Source organism: Malaya genurostris, chromosome 3 (genome assembly GCF_030247185.1).
Source record: "Malaya genurostris strain Urasoe2022 chromosome 3, Malgen_1.1, whole genome shotgun sequence".
Lineage (NCBI taxonomy): Eukaryota > Metazoa > Arthropoda > Insecta > Diptera > Culicidae > Malaya > Malaya genurostris.
Genome location: NC_080572.1, coordinates 152484925 through 152504847, shown reverse-complemented (window position 1 = coordinate 152504847; position 19923 = coordinate 152484925). Strand labels below are relative to the sequence as shown.

Sequence of the window (19923 nt, the reverse complement as noted above, 5' to 3'; positions counted from 1 at the left end):
GCTATCTGCAACATCGATCCCGCGTCAGGATGTCCATACGTCCAGAGTAGATTTGCCCCTGGCAACTTCATCCGTCACTTTCGTACCGTACATACGGAACGTGCATGTGCAAACAATCTCCTTACAATTGCCTATCCAATGGAGAAGAAGGAAAGAGTAATTCCTAAGCGTTTGATAGCTATTGACCGGCAGTTACTAATTGCGTCAGCAGTTAAGCTGACGACCTTCCATCATCTTCCTATTTCCTGCTTCGAGTGGGAAGGCTTCAAAGACTTACTGAAACCGATTACAACGACTCTTGGGTGCACTTTGAACCGTGTCACAATGAAATGTCATCTCTCGAAGACTGCCTGTCGTCTAAAAGAAATGTTGATAGATGAGATGAAAGGCAAGCTCGTCTGCTTGAAAATAGATTCTGCTGCCCGACACAATCGCCATATCTTAGGCATCAATGTACAGTATGCCCTAGACGAGCAGGTGGTCATTCGTACCCTTGGTATGATCGAAATCAAAGAAAGTCAAACAGCGGTGTTCTTGAAATCAAAAGTTATGGATACTTTGGCCGACTATGGGCTATCTCTTGAGAACATATTTTCCGTGACATGCGACAATGGGGCTAATATGGTGGCAACGGTTAGAAAATTAAACAATGATACGTACGTAATGCCTACAGAGCAGCAGGCTGATGGTACGAACATAGATGAGCTGGATGAGTCGGATGTGATAGAGGATGATAAACAGTGTGAACGAAACGTTACTGCTGAACTGGCCAATGAACTGTCCGAAAGGATTACTCTTGTGAGATGTGCCGTGCATACCTTACAGCTTGCAATACTGGATGTTGTTGATAAATCCGATGAGTCTATCCGAGCCATCACTGCTGTTGCTAGAAAATGTAAGCTGGTGAAGTACCGGTCAGAGTTTGAAAGCTACGATGCTTCATACCCACCCGTCTGGAGTAGGACACGATGGGGTGGTATATTCAAAATGATGGAATCGTTCGTACACCAAAAAAGGTTTTTTAACCAGTTGGCCGATAATTTTCCCGAACTAGACCTTTCCAATCAATGGTCGTTCATTGAGCATTACTATGATACGTTTAAGCCGTTGTACATCTGCACAAAGCAAATGCAAGAGAAGCACGTGTCGTTATCTGACTTCTATATGGCATGGCTGATGGCAACGAGTGAGGTACAGAAAGTTCGCGAAAACTCTTTCAGTCCCCATTTACTTCGGTCGTTGAACAATAGATTGAACATTTTGCGCCAATTGAAGGCGGTTCAGATGGCATTATACCTGGATCCAAGGTTCAACTATCGAGGTTCTAAAATATTCACGGCTGAGGAAAAAGATAAAATTCAGCAATACATAGTCGATACATGGGAACGTATCTGCCAACTGGGTAAAACACCGGCTAGTACAAGTAGAGAATCGTCAGAGTCTACCGATGATTTTGATCAGTATCTTACGCAAATGTTTGGTGAATCCGTGAATCTTGGTTGCGAGACCGGGTTTCTTCAACAAGTTAAGTCTTTGGACCTAGAGCCACGCCAAAAACATAACTACAACGTGTGGGACCATTGGTTGCGCCGTAAGACTACGCACCCAGAGATATATGCAGTAGCAATGGTTGTACTATCCACACCATCGAACCAAGTCTCTGTTGAACGGTCTTTCAGTGCCCTTGCCTTGGTTCTCTCTAATCAACGCACTGGCCTTGGGAAAGATACGTTGGAAAACATTTTACTTATTAAATTAAACAAAGACTTATTCTCCAGGGCGCTGGGAACTGCGTATGATTGGAAGGGCCCAATCGACCCGGTTGACGATGATTCTCAGGAATGAATATGATACCGTTGATGCTCAACTGAATGTCGAATGAGACAAATATTGTCGTCTATCACTGGCTCATCGCCGGGTGATAGGGGGATAACTTTTGTTTACATTTTCATGAAATCAATTTCCAATGATACTGAAAGGGTTCGGCAGTCATGATACTTGTTATGATTCAATTAGCGACAATCGTCGTTGGGTGGACGATGATATATGTGTTGTCTCAATGTAAGCTCGAGTCACCATTGTGATAACGAATTTTTTCAGCACTGGTTCGGTCCAATAAAAACCATGTGCTTTTCACATATGAAAAAGCAGTGGTGTTCATTAATGTTTCAATATGGCGAGTGTGATCGACCAGTTGCTTGCCGATTTAGATTTATCGGAAGAATCTCTGACTGTATTGAAAGGTAAATTCGATAAAAAGGTTAAATAGAAATGATAACTAAATCCATTCACATTTTCAGAGTGTGGAATTCAGATTTTTGAACTAATAGTGTTTACAGTCGAAGATTTTAAACCCTGCTTGAATAAGATTAACGCTAAGTGGGATTGCGAGGCGATTTACAAATATGTGGATGCTTGGAGAAGCTACTACGAGAATATTATGAAACCTGTTTTAACAAAAAACATATCTGATGCTGCGATATCGCCTAAATTAACATATAAAGGTACCTGTTATAAAAATGGAAGTTTCATATTTCTGCTTGCCAATTCTCAATTGCTTTTGTACCAAATATTCAACATCATTAGAGAAAACAAGAATTTTTTTTGGTGGTAAATATTTTGAATGCAGGAAATTTTGATAACCATTATATGGTCTTCACTGCACACGAAACAGCAGCCCAAATTGAAATTATTGCAATGAATGTTTTCAATAGCACTCCGATAATGTTACATAGAATAGGTAATAATTTATATTTTTGCTTAAAACCTAGTTTTAATTCATTAAACTATGATTAGTCTATAAGAACCAACTTGATTAAAAATTAAAAATTAAAATTCAAGCTTTTGTTTGATTCTAACGAATTCAACAACAAATTTATAAAATACTAACTTAATTGTTATATTACTAAAATGTTTCATGAAATTTATTGTCAGCATTAATCATATTCATTGGTATTATGTTTAAAATGTATGTCTAATCTAGATAACTCTCATTGACATTTCACATAAACAATATTGAGAGACACTATTAATCTTATTGGTATTTCACATAACATGTATACGAAGTCGGGATAGTTCATATATGCTTCTCATATATCATTACCTTAAACACATTAATATACAAGTGTAATCTGTTACATCTTGCTTAGAAAGTTTTTCCTATTCATCGACGTTGTTTCAACTGTGGCTAAAAATAATTTTCACCTGCACGTTCGAAACTAACTTCCGCCGATTATCCCGATTCCTCATCTGTCCATCATCTTCATCGGAACTAACAAGATCTTTTTGCTGTCACTAACCTTTTCGCTTCCCCCCTCTCCGTCTCTTCTCCATCTCGATGTCAACTAATTAGATCTCTGTCGTTCTTAGTCATTTGGTTCCCATATCCCCATTTTACTTCGTTTTCCGCAATATTTACTTCTCTATATTTTTTTCGTTCTCTTCTGTAACATCACCATCATCGCCCACGGAAGGCCGCTCTAGTTTATCATCAGCATGCGGGCCACCCGCCGGGTATTCGTAACCTGGGGGTGTTTCCTGCGGACCCACACGGACCGAAGAATGCAGCCAACATGGATATTCACCAACGTCGTATGGAAAACTGCAATATTCAATTCACCGGCCACTGCGACCCAAATATGACATTACCCAATGATACAACCCTAGTTTTAAGTTAGTCGTTAATTGAAATTAGTAAAAGCCCTTGGCATCTTAGAGCTTAAGCAGTGTGCCTTAAACATTATGTTATTGAATAAAAAAAACATGTATATGATATTTTCAATGAATCTAATCAGATCTTTCATCTTTCATAAATCTATGTGATTCGCACATAAAAGTTATATGAAAAGGTATATGGAAAAATATTATATGTTTATTCAGATAGCTTCTATGTGCTTTTTAAGTTCAGTGTACGACGCGGGTGAGTCCATCCGGTCCGGGGTGTGTGTTGATGATCCTCGCTAACGGACACTTTACTGGTGCAAGAAACTCGTAAACAACGATGACCATCCTGCCGGGTTAAAATGCAGTATTAGCAGGAATATGTTTATTTTCCTTCTGCAATTCTTGTAGATATTCCGTTTTCCATTGGTACCAAAACTGTTGAACTGTTGCAAATATTTCTTAGCAACTTTGACTGCTGCTCCCCATAATCCACCAAAATGGGGAGCCTTTGGTGGGGCATATGCCATTGTATGCCTTTGACTGCACAATGGGTTCCAATTTCTCCGGTCGTCTGTTCGTTTTACAGCATTTTATATAAGGCATGCAGTTAATGGCGTACACCTTCGAAATTCTTGCCATTATCAGAGTAGGGGAGCCTCGGCGAGCGATGAATCGTCGTAGCGCAGTTAAAAATGCGGGGGTTGACAAATCGCTGACTAGCTCAATGTGTACTGCTTTCGTCACAAAGCATACAAAAATGCTCAAGTATGCCTTGGTAGGTGATGCTCGTTTGTGTATGGCTTTTTAATATACAGGACCAGCGTAATCAACACCGGTAACCGAAAATGGTCTGCTCTGGGTGACTTTTTGTTCGGCAGCTGTCCGGTTTGTTGCTGGGCAGGAACGGGACAGACACGGGCACATCTGTAGCAGATTCTTATGACGTTGCTGACTACTCGTCGTCTTTGAATTGGCCAATATTCCTGCCGTATGGCAGCTAGGGTAACGAGGCCGCCACCGTGAAGCTTTTTCAGATGATAATGATGGGCAACTAATCGTGTAAATGGATGGATTCTGGGAAATAGGATTGGATGCTTGGTCAGATGGGGCTGCTCGGAAAGCTTGATTCTACCTCCGATACGTACAATTCCGTCTGAGTCAATAAAGGGGCCAACAGGCGCAAATGTGATCGACTCGATAACGTTTTATCCCTCCCCAGATCCCTCATTTCATCTGCGAATGTATCTGCTTGGGCTAATTGTATCAATCTCACACGGGCGAATGACATTTCATCGACCGAAAGTGCTATTGTTTTTCTTTCACCGATTTGGTGATCGCTTGACTACGACATGCTGTACTAAAGCGGAGGCAGTAGGCTGGTATTCGAATTAATCGATTGTATGATGATGATCGATTGAAAATTTCATGAATAGTCGGTTCACTTTGAACTACTGCCACAATACTTCGTCGTTCTAAAATTTCTTCGGGTAATTTCTGCTGTTGTGTTGTCACTGGCCATTCCGCTTCGGGTAGTTTCAGCCATGTAGGTCCACAGTGCCAAAGATCACTGCTCAAGAAATCGACCACGCTCATGCTTCTCGTGATGAGATCTGCTGGATTGTGTTTACCTGCGATGTGATGCCAGCGTGATCCTTGGGTGCAGGTTTGTATTTCGGAGACTCGATTAGCAATGAATGTGCTCCATGCATGTGGAGGTGATCGTAACCATTCGAGTGTGACTGTGGAGTCAGACCAGAAAAATGAGGCAGAAATAGTCATATCTAAAGTAGCGAAAACTTTTTCATGTAGACGTGCGGCAACAACAGCGGCAGATAATTCTAATCGGGGTATGGAAATTCGTTTCAGCAAGGCAACTTTCGATTTCGATGCAATTTAATTGCACATTAACGTTACCTCCGGGATCGTTTAATCATGCATATATACACGCTCCATATGCTTGCCGGGATGCATCTGCAAAGGTATGAAGCTGAACAGTTGCATTTGCCAAGAATGCATAGCGATTCACTCTGTAGGATGTGATTTTTAGTAGCTCAATGCAATAATCCAATCCGAAATTTCATCATCCCATCTACAGGGCTGTATGACTCGAATGATTACAGGTGCTGTCAAACCAAGCGGGTCGAAATGCTTTGATGTAGCGGACAAAATAGATCGTTTGGTATGTAATTTGCGATCATATATCGGAGTGGAATCAAATCGCAACTGATCGGAGACGGGTTCCCAACTAATTCCCAACGCCTTTATTGCTTCATTGCGATCAAACTTGAGCGAGGGTTGTGTACCAATCTGTGATTGATCGAGGCCTCTCAGAACGTTTCTGTTATTTGATGTCCATTTTCTAAGGGTGAATCCACCTTTTGTTAGTAGCTCGTCTAATTCAACACGCGTTTGGATTGCCTCTTCTTTCGTCCCTGCGCCTATGTAGTCGTCCACATAAAATCCCTTACGTAGACTGGTCCGCCGAGTGGACAGAGATTACCTTCATCTATTGCCAGTTGTTGTAAGCTTCGGGTAGCCAAAAATGATGACAGAGACAGGCCATACGTTACCGTTTGTAATTCGAAGGTGGAAACTGGATCGTTGGAATTAAATCGCCAAAATTTGCGTTGGAGCGGTGCGTCTTTGGGGTTGAGCAACACTTGACGGTATATTTTTTCAATGTCCGCCACGAGGGCAATGGGATACTTGCGGAACCGAAGTACTAAACTGAACGATTCGTCTTGAACGATAGGGCCAATTTGTAGCGAATATCCGGTCGATATTTTTGCGGATCCGTCGAATATCACACGAACTTTTGTGGTGGAGCGAGATTCCTTCAGAACGGCATGGTGCGGTAAATAATGTACTAACGATGGTTCGGGTTCGGTTGACGGTACCAACCTCATATGGCCGAGCGACCAATATTCAGACAGAAACGAGTGGTACTGAATTTTCAAATTTGGATCTTGACTAAGTCGCCTCTCTAGGTAATGAAAACGACGCAGGGCTGTTGTTTTAGAGTCACCAAGCATGTGATCGAAATTGGAACGGCGGGGCAGGCGGACAATATACCTTCCTTCGGGTGTACGTGATACGGTAGATAAAAAATTCGATTCGCACTGCTGTTCTTCTACAGAGTAACTGGGTTGATTTCCTAGCTCTTCTACTCGCCAAAAGTGTTCAAGGGCATCTTGCAGCGGGTCGCTAAGTGTGAGGTGACATAATACGGGATGCGATTCTACAGGAAAACAGCGAGTGCCGGTAACGATCCACCCAAACACGCTATCGATTGGTATTGGGTTTTCAGCTTGAATAAATTTAGTACCAGGGTTTACAAATGTTAAGAAATGTTCTGCACCGAGAAGCATATCGATCGCACCAGTTTTGTTGAACGTTGGATCGAGCAAAAACAAATCTTTCCTGGCATGCCAGCCGTCGACGGGGGTACTTACAACAGGTAAATCGATCGCAATGCGAGGCATCATAAGAAAATCAAGATCAATTTCAAAATCATTTTTTCTCGATCGAATATTTGTTCTGACACTATGTCGGACACTAGACGACGATTCTCCTATGCCATATATGGGTATATTTATCTTGTTCCCTTGTAAGTGTAATATTTGACACAATCGTTCGCTTATGATAGGTTTGCGAACCATTGTCTAACAATGCTCGTGCGGGATGAGATTTGCCATTTGAATCGACAACTAGTAGCACGACCGTGGATAGTAAAACGTTTGTATTTGAAAACGGGTAGGAATTGTTAGCTTGGACTGCGGCCGCATTTGTGGATGTTGCTGATTGTTGAATGTTCACTGCATTGTTTCGCTTTTCAATGGGTTTCGGTGTATACGCAGGTACGCGTGAAGTGGTACGGTCTTTGATCATATTCGATGGAATGGTAGCCAGGATGCAACAGTGAATGATGTCGTTTTTTTGCAGTGGCGACAGGAGAACTTCGATGGGCAATTACGAGCAATATGATCTTGACGGAAGCAATTGTGGCAAAGGCGCTGATAATTTACTATATTCAAGCGATCTGAGAGCAACATACTTCCGAACCGTTGGCATTGAAAAAGCGGGTGATGTTGCTCGCATGCGTGACATTTACGTTGGGTTGCTTCGGCTACCGCATAAGAAGCGATGTTATGAAATACGGGTTTTCGAAATGAAGGTGAAAGATGAACATTGGTGGGCTGAGCTTGATGATTAACGGTCATCGATTCTAGGACACGGCTTCTACGCTGTAAGAAGTCGATCAGTCAATTGAAATCTGGATTTTCAGCAGTCGTAGCGAAATCTTCCCAAGCCTTGAGGGTACCATCGTCAAGCCGCAAACAAAGTAGGTGCTCTAACAGGGTGCTCCAAGCATCAATCGGTTCACCAAGTTGACGAAGTGTTTTGGTGTGACGTTCAAATTCGTCGACGACGGAATGCAAGGCAGAAGTGGACTCTTTTTCCATTCTGGGACAATCCAGCAGGGCCTGAAGGTGACGTTTTCTCAATAGATAATCGTTTGCGTATCGGGAGACGAGGGTTTGCCAAACGATTGTATAATTGGCAGAGCTTATGGCAATGGACTCGATGAGTTGCGCTGCTTCTCCTTTGACAGCAGTGCGAAGATAGTGAAACTTTTGAATGGCGGGAATTTCAGTATTAGCGTCAATTAAAGCAAAGAATGTATCGTGAAAGGTTAACCATTGGTTATAATCTCTATCGAATTCCGGAAGCGAAATGGTTGGTAATTTTATGCCCGAGAGCCCAGAACATGCAGACTGAGGGATTACATTTGTTAAAGTAGGAAGCACGGGGAGGTACGATTTAAGAGCAGCTTCTATTCGGATGTAGGATGTTTCATAATGGGAACGGAATTGGAGGTGTTTTGCATACCTTCACTGTTTTCTTCCATATCCTCTAGCGGAGTTTGTACTTCATCCAGTCCCATTCATACGGTGTCTAATGTTTTGATTCGGATTGAAACTTGCCCGGCGTCCCGTTCCGCCACGTAATTTTCAACGAATTGATCCGCTCTTCCAAGAGACGCGATGAGTGTTGTTCGTCGATTGAGAAGATGCTTCTTTGTGCGATCGTCCGCCATTTTAGACCCGATGAATCCGATGCAGACCTGACGGAATTCACAAAAAGAAGACCCGGTAGAGCCCGACAAACGGAGTAGAGAACTTGGAGCGGTACTAACCTTCTCAAGGCTAGTTGTATGCCTTGTATTTAAGTGAAATCAGCAACGAATCCGGAACAGCAACAAAAAAGGACGTTGATAGATTCTGGCTGCAGATAATTTGTTCTTCAAACAAGAAACAAGCGGATTTTTCGTGTGCCTATGCAAATTAGGCCTTGTAATAAAATATTTGTAGCGATGATATTCTCTGGACAATATTTGGATGGTGATGATCCGGAAGCAATTGCAATTTAACGAAATGATGGCGGAAAGCGTCGGTTTCTGATGTGCGATTGCGGGAAGAAACCGTATCCCGGTCACGGCACCAAAATGTTAGGGCAGGATCGAAGTTTCCAACGGAATAATAATTGGATATCACACACGGCAACGAACGAATAACACCGCCAAACGTAAATGGCAATTATAAATTGAAACTCGTCACTACTGAGCACAAAATTGATATATTTCAAACGATCTGGTTAACTGAACGGCTGAGCAGAAAAGAGAAGCTTTATTTCTCAGCTAAGCCTATTTAAAATTTAATTTAATTATAGAATTTTATATTTAATTTAATTATAGAATTTAATTATAGCAAGTTGGGCAGACCACACTGTCTTACAGCTAAACTTTTCATACCCATAATATTGAGAACTGTCAAGGTATTATTATAGTATTATAAAGTAAACGGTGCAGCGGTTGATAAATTGTTTTGCTATTTTATAAGTGCGACCGAAAGAATGAAAGAATGTAATACCGGGGTAAAATAAGTTATTTAAAAATAAATTAAATATAAATATGTAAATATTTATTAATAATAATAATAATAATAATGATAATAATAATAATAATAATAATAATAATAATAATAATAATAATAATAATAATATTAATAATAATAATAATAATAATAATAATAATAATCCTCCTACATGTTTTATGCTGCTGATTCATGCTGTTTAGCTTGACATACATATGCAGAAGTAGCAGAAACGCAGGTTAGTTTCATTTGTTAAATTTCGTTTAATTGATTTAATCGAAATAGAGCATGAGATAGTAGGTATTGTTTTTAATAGGTTCAAAACTTTTGCTATTTGGAGGTCATATTGGTTGCTGGCAAACGAATCAATTTCGGCTATTCCGGTCATCTGAATCCGGTTTCGAAAGAATTTGAAATGATGGTTGAAAACTGCACCAAACTTACTTCAAGATGGACAAATCGATTTTCACAAACTTATATGTTCAAAGAAAAAATCTTACACGGAATTCCTAAATTTGTTGTGGATACTATTTCTTGAACTACAGAGTAAACAGGATTTGTAGAGTTTATAGGATTAGGTCCGAATTTTCCTATTTCTAATCAATAAATGTTGTTTTTCACGGTAATATTTATGATGTAATGAGTAATACGAGAAAGGCATCATTACACCACTAGGTTGACTAAAACAGGTTTTTTCATATCTTTATAAACAGATTTTAATTGAAGGCGCATAAGGAACAGTTAATTAAAATTGAATTCCACTCGACAGTTTTAAAATCGTTGTAAATTTGTACCTTGTATCAAGTTTGTGATATCAAGTACTCTACTGCCTTTTTATTGCTGATGGAAAAGTATTCTGGATTCATTCAATGTTTATAATGTCGATGATGACTGAGTTTCAACTAGTTTAGTTGAAAGCAAGTTATTTTCATGTGATGGAAAGATACGTTATTTCAGTATGGGATCACAACGTAACGACAACTTATTTTTAGCCGACTTAGCAACTAGTAGAAACTGCGCTTTTTGAGTCACGCAAGTGGTTTGATGTTAGTAACAATCATTCGAATATCTGATTGCAAACTAGTCACAAATAAGCTAGCGTAACAAAAATTGTTACTTGGGGATGAACTGGTCCGCCGGGAAGGGCCAGGTGAATTATTGTCTGATACGGGTTAATATATCGGATTCAATCCCTGCTGTGATCAAGGATATTCCCGGTTTGGAAATTTTCTTGATTAACCCTGGACAGTAAACCCGAATTATTTGAATGTTATTTTGTTGTCAGTATTTCTGTTGAAGAAGAATCTATACCTGCAAGATTAATAAGATCGTTTTTTTTTGTTTACTGGTTAAGATATGTGCTAAAATATTAATTATCATTTAGATAACTCGTTCTGCTCACACCTATGAGGTGGACCATCATCATCATTATCATTCTACATATTGCAAAATGAAAAACATTTTAATAGAGGTATGTTTTTCGTATTAATCTTCTGAAATGGTGCTTTAGATGATTTTTGAAGCATCATACGATTTTTGTCTGAGTGTGAGAGAAGACTGACACCTGCGGGACTTTGTGGAGAGAGAGCGAATGTGAGCTAAATAAATTAAGAAAGCCACGAGTTGAGTTTTGGAAGACTCTGCGATTATAAATCTTTGCTTTTGGTACTAACCAAAAATCAAAAAACAGAAAAATCGGATTGCAAGTATAAGAATACTGATAACTGATACACAGGCTCGCATGTGACCCCAAGTAACAATTTTTGTTACGCTAGCTTATTTGTGACTAGTTTGCAATCAGATATTCGAATGATTGTTACAAACATCAAACCACTTGCGTGACTCAAAAAGCGCAGTTTCTACTAGTTGTTAAGTCGGCTAAAAATAAGTTGTCGTTACGTTTTGATCCCATACTGAAATAACTTATCTTTCAATAACATGAAAATAACTTGCTTTCAACTAAACTAGTTGAAACTCAGTCATCATCGACATTATAAACATTGAATGAATCCACAATACTTTTCCTTCAGCAATAAAACCTGTTTTAATCCACCTAGTGATGTAATGATGCCTTTCTGATATCAATCATACTATCATATAAACGGCTGAAAACAAAAGTCGGATAAGTGCAACTTAGTTTGGAAAACCCGTTTAAGTATTTTTGAATGCAAAAACCGGATAAAAACATTGAGCGCAAAAGTCGGACACGGACTTTGAAATGCAAAAGCCGTTTAAGAACATTTTTATTGCAAGAACCAGACAAAAATACTTTGAATGCAAAAACCGGACAAAAACTTAACCGGTTCTTCCAAAACAAATTTGCATTTGGTTTTTGCATTCAAAGTTATTTTCGGCCAACTGCCGCTGCGGGATAAAGCATGGGTCGCTAGTTTGATACGGGTGGCGTGATATGAAAGGATATTTTCATTGAGTCTCGTCTTGTTCCGCAGGGAAAATCGAATGTGATTTGATAATTATGTCAAGTCTACTTTATAAATTTTAATAGAAACTCTTTGCAATAAATGATTATAGATGAATCATTAATGTATAAAACTCTTGGTACGAAGATGAAACATGAAATATAGCTTGATAAACTTAGTTCGTATCTGTTTTCATCACGACGGAACTATATTTTCCATAATGGATGGAGCTAATATACTTTATTAATAACTCGTAACTACGATGCATTCATGTTCACTGAATTTATAATGTTTTCGCCAATTAACAAACAAACATGTATTAAGGATTGCTGAAAAAAATGAGAACAGAGTTGTGTTTCTTTTGATAAGGTCAATACTCCGGTTAATCATCTGTGCAGTCAAGTATGCATATTAGTGGTTTCAATTCGAGGAACATCATAGTTGTATCAGTTCAATTGTGAATATTACAACAGATTTGTAATTTTTATTCAAACGATATTAGAGTGAAATGTTCAACATATTCTAAACCTTTTCATAGATATATCATAACTATCCTATATTCATGTCGGCTCTTCTATTCATTCAATGTATTCATAACATGCAATCCTTTGATTGTAAATCGAGTGATTGAGTTTTCTGTTTCGAATAATAAGGTCAATATATAATATTTTTTTCTGAAATACTGTTTCTTAGAGCCGAAGCAAAGAGGTTTAATTCGATTTTATCACAATTTGTTAATTGAAACTCGACTTTAAGTAAGGTAATATATATATTTTTTTCTGAAATACTGTTTCTTAGAGCCGAAGCAAAGAGGTTTAATTCGATTTTATCACAATTTGTTAATTGAAACTTGACTTTCAGCTAAAAAATAAAGCGATTAAACAAAAGAGATGACTGTCGGTATAAATGTATGGTTAAAGGGTTTATCACATTTTAGATTAAGCGTAATTTTCCTTAAGGAACATTTCATGGCCGCCGTTGTGACACCAAATAAATTTCAAGCCCAACAAAAGGAGATTGAATTGGCTTTCCTCTTTCATTTTCAGAGCATCGAACCCACCCAGGTAGGCTGCGTGAAAGGCATCTACTCACCTATCACACTATCAGCGATGTCAGATAGTAGTAGTGTCATTTCCGTAGATTGGCATTTTTCTCGGAAGCTCTCGCGGTGAAAAGCATTTTTTTGCTCGCCAGACAAAACTAGTTTCCGTAGTTCTCCGTTGATGATAAATTTTAATTTCCGTAGATTTCCGTAGAAAAAATCCAATTTCCGTAGATTTTGTCTACGGATCCGTATATCCGTAAAAAATGTTCGAATCCGTAGATCTACGGAGATTTCCGTAGATCTGACATCTCTGAACGCTATACCCGTTCCCAGCTAATAATAAGTATAACAAGTGTTTAGCCAGCATGTGTCGAATATGCAATCTCTAATCTTCTGTAACGACGAGCTTTATTGAGTGAATAACATTCTAAAATCGTCTCAAAAGGGTTGAAAATTGAAGACGTTTGAAAGGTGATTGGATTTGCCATTATTGTACAGAGTAGGCCATTTATAGAGGATTTATAGATTTGTTAATTTAATTTTCATTTCGATTATAATATTTTTTGTTGAAGGAGATATGTTACATCTATTTTTTGAAAATGATATCGCGTCAATGGTGACATTTGGTCTTGAGTACAAAATGTATCCTTTTTTCGGCATTTTCCATCGTTTTGACCAATGTATCGGTCGATATGGCGGCGATTTCACGTCGTATGTCGACTTTGAGTTTTGCTATGCTTCATGACTTATCAGCGTATACCTTGGATTAATAAAACACAAAAAAGTTTTGTGGCGTCAAATTGAGGCCAGTCAAAATCATCGTTTTGCTATATGACTCGTACGGAAGACAATGTTCATAACAAATCGATTGTTAGTCAAACCGTATGGCATGTTGCACCATACTGTTGAAACCAGTAGCCATTCAAACCTTTTTGACGAACAGTGGGTATCAAAAAATCATGGCACGATAACGATCACCATGGACATTTCACGTTGCTATGAAAAAAACACCACACCAAACTGTAACTTTTTGATCGTATAGAGACTGTTCCTCAATTAATTGAGGGTTCATAGAAGTTGCATAGAACCAACAATTTTGTTTATAAAAGCATCTATTAAACGTGAAATGTGCCTCTGACATGATGATTTTTGTCAAAAGTTGCTCTTGTTTTACATGCAAAGCTGACCAATTTCAGCGCGTTCTTTTGATGTGTATTGTTCAATGGTAAAATTATCTTGGAATGACGCTTCCAACGCGGTATGTCATCAGTCGTCAGATCGACAGAATTGTCAAATCGACTAATGACATATCGCGTTGGAAGCGTCATACCAGGTTGCCCGATGCTTCTTCTTTAAATGGCCCACCCTGTATTTGCAAGAATGCAATTGGCCCTATAAAATAATATTTAAGAAAATCGTTTTGATCTTTTCGCTTCCTCACATGAATGAATAAGATCTTAGCTTGTGTTCGCATTTCATTCCGAATTTATTATATTTAACAATTGAATGTACTTTTCGAAAAGCAGTTTTTGTGTTCGGATTAATTACGAGCTAATAATGCAATTTTTACAAGGATAATGGAGCAAGGATAATGCTTATGCAAAATTTGAAACAAATAAAAAAATATATTCGAAATACATGTGTTTTAGTAAAGATAATATTCGAATCAATATTTCCTATTGTTACTCTATCCTCTGAGTTAATGCCATGCACACATAAACAATTACGCCTATTTTCGTGCACAAATGTTAAAAAAGATAATTAATTCAAAATTACTTTACAGTTTTTTATTTTTCTTTTTACCCAAGAAGCAAACCTGAGCGTTAATTGAAAAATAAAGTTCCATTCATTTAAAATCAATGCATTCGTATTTAGTTTTATATCGAGTATGTTTGTCAATCAAATTGATGTCCATTTCATATTACTATTGACTTACATATCGTATAAGTTTCTTTTTTTTGTGCAGAGATAGTGAATCCTACTCCAACTGATGGTTTGAATGAATTGAATGAATAGAAGATGTTGAACATTTCACTCTAATATCGTTTGAATAAAAATTTCAAATCTGTTGTAATATTCACAATTGAACTGATACAACTATGATGTTCCTCGAATTGAAACCACTAATATGCATACTTGACTGCACAGATGATTAACCGGTGCAGCGCCCTCAGCAAATTTTCCTTCGAACATGTTAGTATTGTGAATAAAATAGGGAGCCATGAAGGAATAGCGACATTGCAAGAACAGCAACCTAGTCGTGAAGAAAAAACTCGTCACCTTTCAGGCAAGCCTTCATGTCAGCGTAAACGCGACAAGCAAAAACAAAGTTATTTTCACGGACACAGGTCACTGCCTCTAGCATAGTGACGGTGGTCTCGACTTTCGGTAGAACTTCGGGAGAAAGTCGGATGAACTTTCTACTTGAAATCACAAGCTCGGCTTGTAGTAAAATCTTCGGGCTTCACCCGAAAGTAAATGTTAGGAGCTTAAAAACCCATAGTTGGGAAGAGTTAGAAGTAAGTTCAGTCTCAGAGTGCGCGGAAAATATCCGTTAGTCTCGGGCGTCGGCCCGTAGACAAGTTAGTAGTAGTTCAGTTTTACAGAGTGCGGTAGCTAGGCGCGAGTCTCGGGAGTCGACCCGTAGACAGATTAAGTAGTTTTTGATTCGAGTATTCGGGTTAGTTCAGATTCAATTTCTGAAGGCATCTAAAGAATTGAGTGAAAGATTACTGTAATGAGTGAAGATTTAACAGTTTCGTGTACAGTGTTTGATACTCATATGCGAGAAGAACAAAGTAGTTAGACACAACCATTGCTCGTGTCAGGGTAGTGTTGATAATATACGACAACAAAAGTATGTGTTGAAGAATAGCTTCTTTTATTAATGTAAGCAAGTAAATGTTGAGACATATATTCGACGAGATCACCATGAAGTGTTGTGAATAGATTTACAAACTCGTGGAGTATGCAATAGACTGTACTGTAGTAGGACATACGTTCATATGTGTATAAACCTAATGATATGCCGAGCTTAGTGAGACTGCGTGAAGTGTTAGCCTTATTAACAATCGTTAGTGACTTTTTGTTAGGTTGTAGGATTCCTAAAACAGCCTAATCCTGTACTATTGAGAATAAGTAGCTGTTAAGTGAAAAGCACAGAAAAAATTGAAACTCAAAAAAAGTGAAATTCGTGATATTAAACTCAAGTACATGGGTGAATCAATACAATGACATAAAAGAGAAACCGAATTGAAGAGTATTACTCCGTATAGAACTGAAAGAAACATCCTCTTCGTTATTCCTCTTCCGCCACCGCTCGGCCGGAAGCTTACAAGTGGTGACAGCGATACGTGCTATAGCAGCAAAGACACGCCAGGACTACGAGCGAGGATGTCGGAATTGAGGATGTTGGGCGAAGTTGTATTAGTATGGTGAGTCTCCATTATTTTACTTATTTGATTACGTAATGTTGCCACTTATTGTGAGCGCTAAATCATTAAAAATTAAGATGGCATTAGCGCGAAAATTTTTCTGATTTGTTTAACTCGCGCTCACAAGGACCAATATTATTTTTCTAACTACATTACTCACAATCCATCAACTGGTAAACGATATCAGAACTTTTTCTCATGCCTACAGCGGGTTTCTAGAACAGTTATATACATTCCGTTGTTGAGTCATTTGGCAAGCAATAAATTTGTTCAAGTTTCCTTGAAAAATGCGGACGTATAGATTACGCTCACAGTTGATTTGTTTACGTTTTGACCACGGTCAATACCAGCGCATGTGTTGAAGAAAAAAAAACAACCGCGATAATACTCACAAAAGTTGCCATACTAGCATGAAGGCCTAAGAAGTTTTTTTTTGCCTTCGTTGAAAAAACACGAAAATCAGGACCAGCTGAACAGTTAGCACTGGTGTAATATTATAAGGTCAAGGTGACCAACCGAACCTCACGCGTATGAGCGAAGGAATCGGTAATTTGAATCATCATTTTGCGAATAAGCAAAAGTAGCCGTACTTCGACTGACATAATAAAGCAAGTCAGCGATCTAGGCACCAGGAGTGCATGCCACGAAGTAGATATTCAAATTTGGTGAAGAACCAACCCGTATGGGCGGAGCCTACCGAAAAATGCGTTGCTAGGTAACACACCAAAACAATCGCGGCCATATTTGCGGCTAGAAGCCTGACAACCGAAATAAAAATAGAGTGCGGAAAAAAACGGTATATGACAATAATAATAATAAACCGACATTGACTTTGAGTCGCGTACGGTAAACTATAATGTTAAACCACGAGTATGGTACGATGCGCTGTTGAAGCCTATGCCGTCGACCTTTGTAGCGAACAAACATGGAATTTCAATTCCCTGAAGCGGAAGCACTGCAGTGCATTCCGGAGTTCGATGGAACTACCGAACAATTAGATTCGTTCATCTATCATATTGAACATTTCGAAAAACAATTCCCAGAAGAGACATCTAGAGACGATCTGATCTACGTAATATTATTGAAGTTAAAAAAAGAAGCAGCAGCTAGATTACTGCACATAAAAGCCGAAAATTGGTCTAAAATCAAAGAAAATCTTATACGCGAATTTGGAGAAATCGAAAGAATCGAAGACGTTGTTTTAAAAATAGAAACTTTGCGGCAAGAACCCAATGAACCATTCAAAAATTACAAAAAGCGCATAATGAAAATTAAAGAGCAGTTGGACAATTACAATGAAGGGTGCTTTGCTCGGGAATCGCTAATGGAAGTCAGCCTAAGACTACATTGCTTAGCAGGCTTATACAACGACGAATTGAAACGAATGGCACAAGGCCACAAAAAAAAGACATTGTATGAGTTACTGGAGTATTTAGAAGAAATTGATGTAGAACGAAAACATATCGAAGTACTTGAACACAGACTTCAAGCAACAGAGCTGGGCTATAGAGTTCTTATGAGGAATCAAAAGTTTAGAACTCACGAAGGGTACCAATATGAAAATAATGTGTATCAGCAAAAACACGATTTAACAAATCGGTATGATAATAGAAAACCACCTAATAGATACAATGGTAATATTCGAGAGAAGAATAATGCACTTGATAGAAAACACTACGAAAATAATGAAGCACAGTTATGGGTAAATTGCATGACTTACGATAATAGAAAAATATTTCGAAGATATGATCATAATATCAGGACCAGAAATATGCCTGATCAAATGAGATATGGAGCATCAAGAACTCCGAATGCAAATTTAGCCAAGCAAACATGTAAAATGCAAAATTGGGATCGATACGGGGAGAATGAAAATGACGATAACAGTAAACCAATGAAGAGTTATGTGTACAAAAAACGTAAAGAAGGGATATGGGTCAAATTACATAAGACGAAAGACAACGAATTTATGATGCTGTTGAGATCGGCAAACGAACCAAATAACGAGATGCGGTTGCTGGTAGACACTGGAGCATCTGGCAACTTGATAATGCAGAAATGCAGAGTACATGGGAGCATATACAATTAATGAAAACGAAATCATAGAATATTCCGGGGTAACAGGTACTGTTAGAAAAACATTTGGTACCGTAGAACTAAACTTCATCATCGCGGGAAGACTTTTCCAAACGAAGTTTGACGTAGTGGAGAATTTGACTCAAGGGGGTATTTTGGGAATGACATTTATGAATAAGTATGTGACTAGCATACACAATGACCAAGGTTGGATATGCTTACGGAAAATACCTCTAACCTTTGAACCAAAAACAGATTCATATGAAGCTCATCAAAAACAGGAGAAGAGAGTCGCAAAATATGAGGCAGATAACAATGTGAAAATACAGGAAAAATACCAAACGTATGATCAAACCAAGCTTAGTCTACAGGGTACGACGTGTACAGAAACGACAAAAAATTATACGGGGCAATGGCAAGAAGGTATGCCGCCTCACGAAATGTTAAAAATAGAGTGTGCTAAAAACAATCAGTTATTCGTAAAAGTTGCTGCTGCAAATAGACCTAACGAAAAAATTAAGCATTTGCTCGATACTGGAGCATTTTTTTTTTTTTTTGGCAACACTGTTCAAACAGAGGTTGTTGTGTTTTTGCAGTCCGTATTATTTGCGTTTTTTAACAGTTTACACGTTAGTTCTTAACTAAAGTTTTTATCAGTTTGTGACTATTTGCTGCCCGAGCTTGTGTGGAGTGTTATTCTTAACATTTGACTGCTGATCGCATAGTGAATCAAGTTCAGTTGTGTTGTGCCTACGGTTAGTCTGTTTGCCGCCGTCGTGTTGTTGTTTTAATAACAAACAATATCGTTTCACACTGTGCTTTGTATAAAGCCTAACTGAAGGCGTTTTATTGCATATATTACGAGTAAGGAGAAAACCTGTGGACAATGCAGTCAGATTATCACTGGCATTGATTCCGTTGCTTGTCGCGGTTACTGTGGATGCATGTTCCATTTGGCATGCTCGGGTGTTTCTCGCGCTCTGCTGGGGTACTTTACATCGCATCAGAAAAATCTATTTTGGATGTGTGATGAATGTGCCAAATTATTCGAGAACTCGCATCTCCGATCTATCACCAAATCGGCAGACGAAAATTCGCCACTTGTGTCACTTACGGAAGCTATCAATCTACAAAAAGAAATCAAGTCGTTATCAAAACCGACACCATCACAATTAAATCTTCGCTGGCCTTCTATCGAGCATCGTCGTCCGGCCAAAAGACCTCGCGGACCTGATTTGGACGCTTCTGAGTGTATAGCTGGATCGAAAAGAATCGTAGAGAACGTCTTCAGTGTTCCAATCTGCGAAAAACCAGCAGACAAATTTTGGCTGTATTTGTCTCGTATACGACCG

General features: G+C 38.6%; 1 protein-coding gene across 1 annotated transcript; it reads right to left on the bottom strand.

The window, feature by feature from the left end:
• Window positions 1-5252: 5252 nt before the first annotated feature.
• Window positions 5253-7145, bottom strand: LOC131434044 (uncharacterized). Its single transcript, XM_058600678.1, has 2 exons — window positions 6132-7145; window positions 5253-5402 (listed from the first exon to the last, which is right to left on the bottom strand). Exons 1-2 carry the CDS (start codon window positions 7143-7145, stop codon window positions 5253-5255), a joined length of 1164 nt encoding a protein of 387 aa, XP_058456661.1.
• Window positions 7146-19923: the final 12778 nt, after the last annotated feature.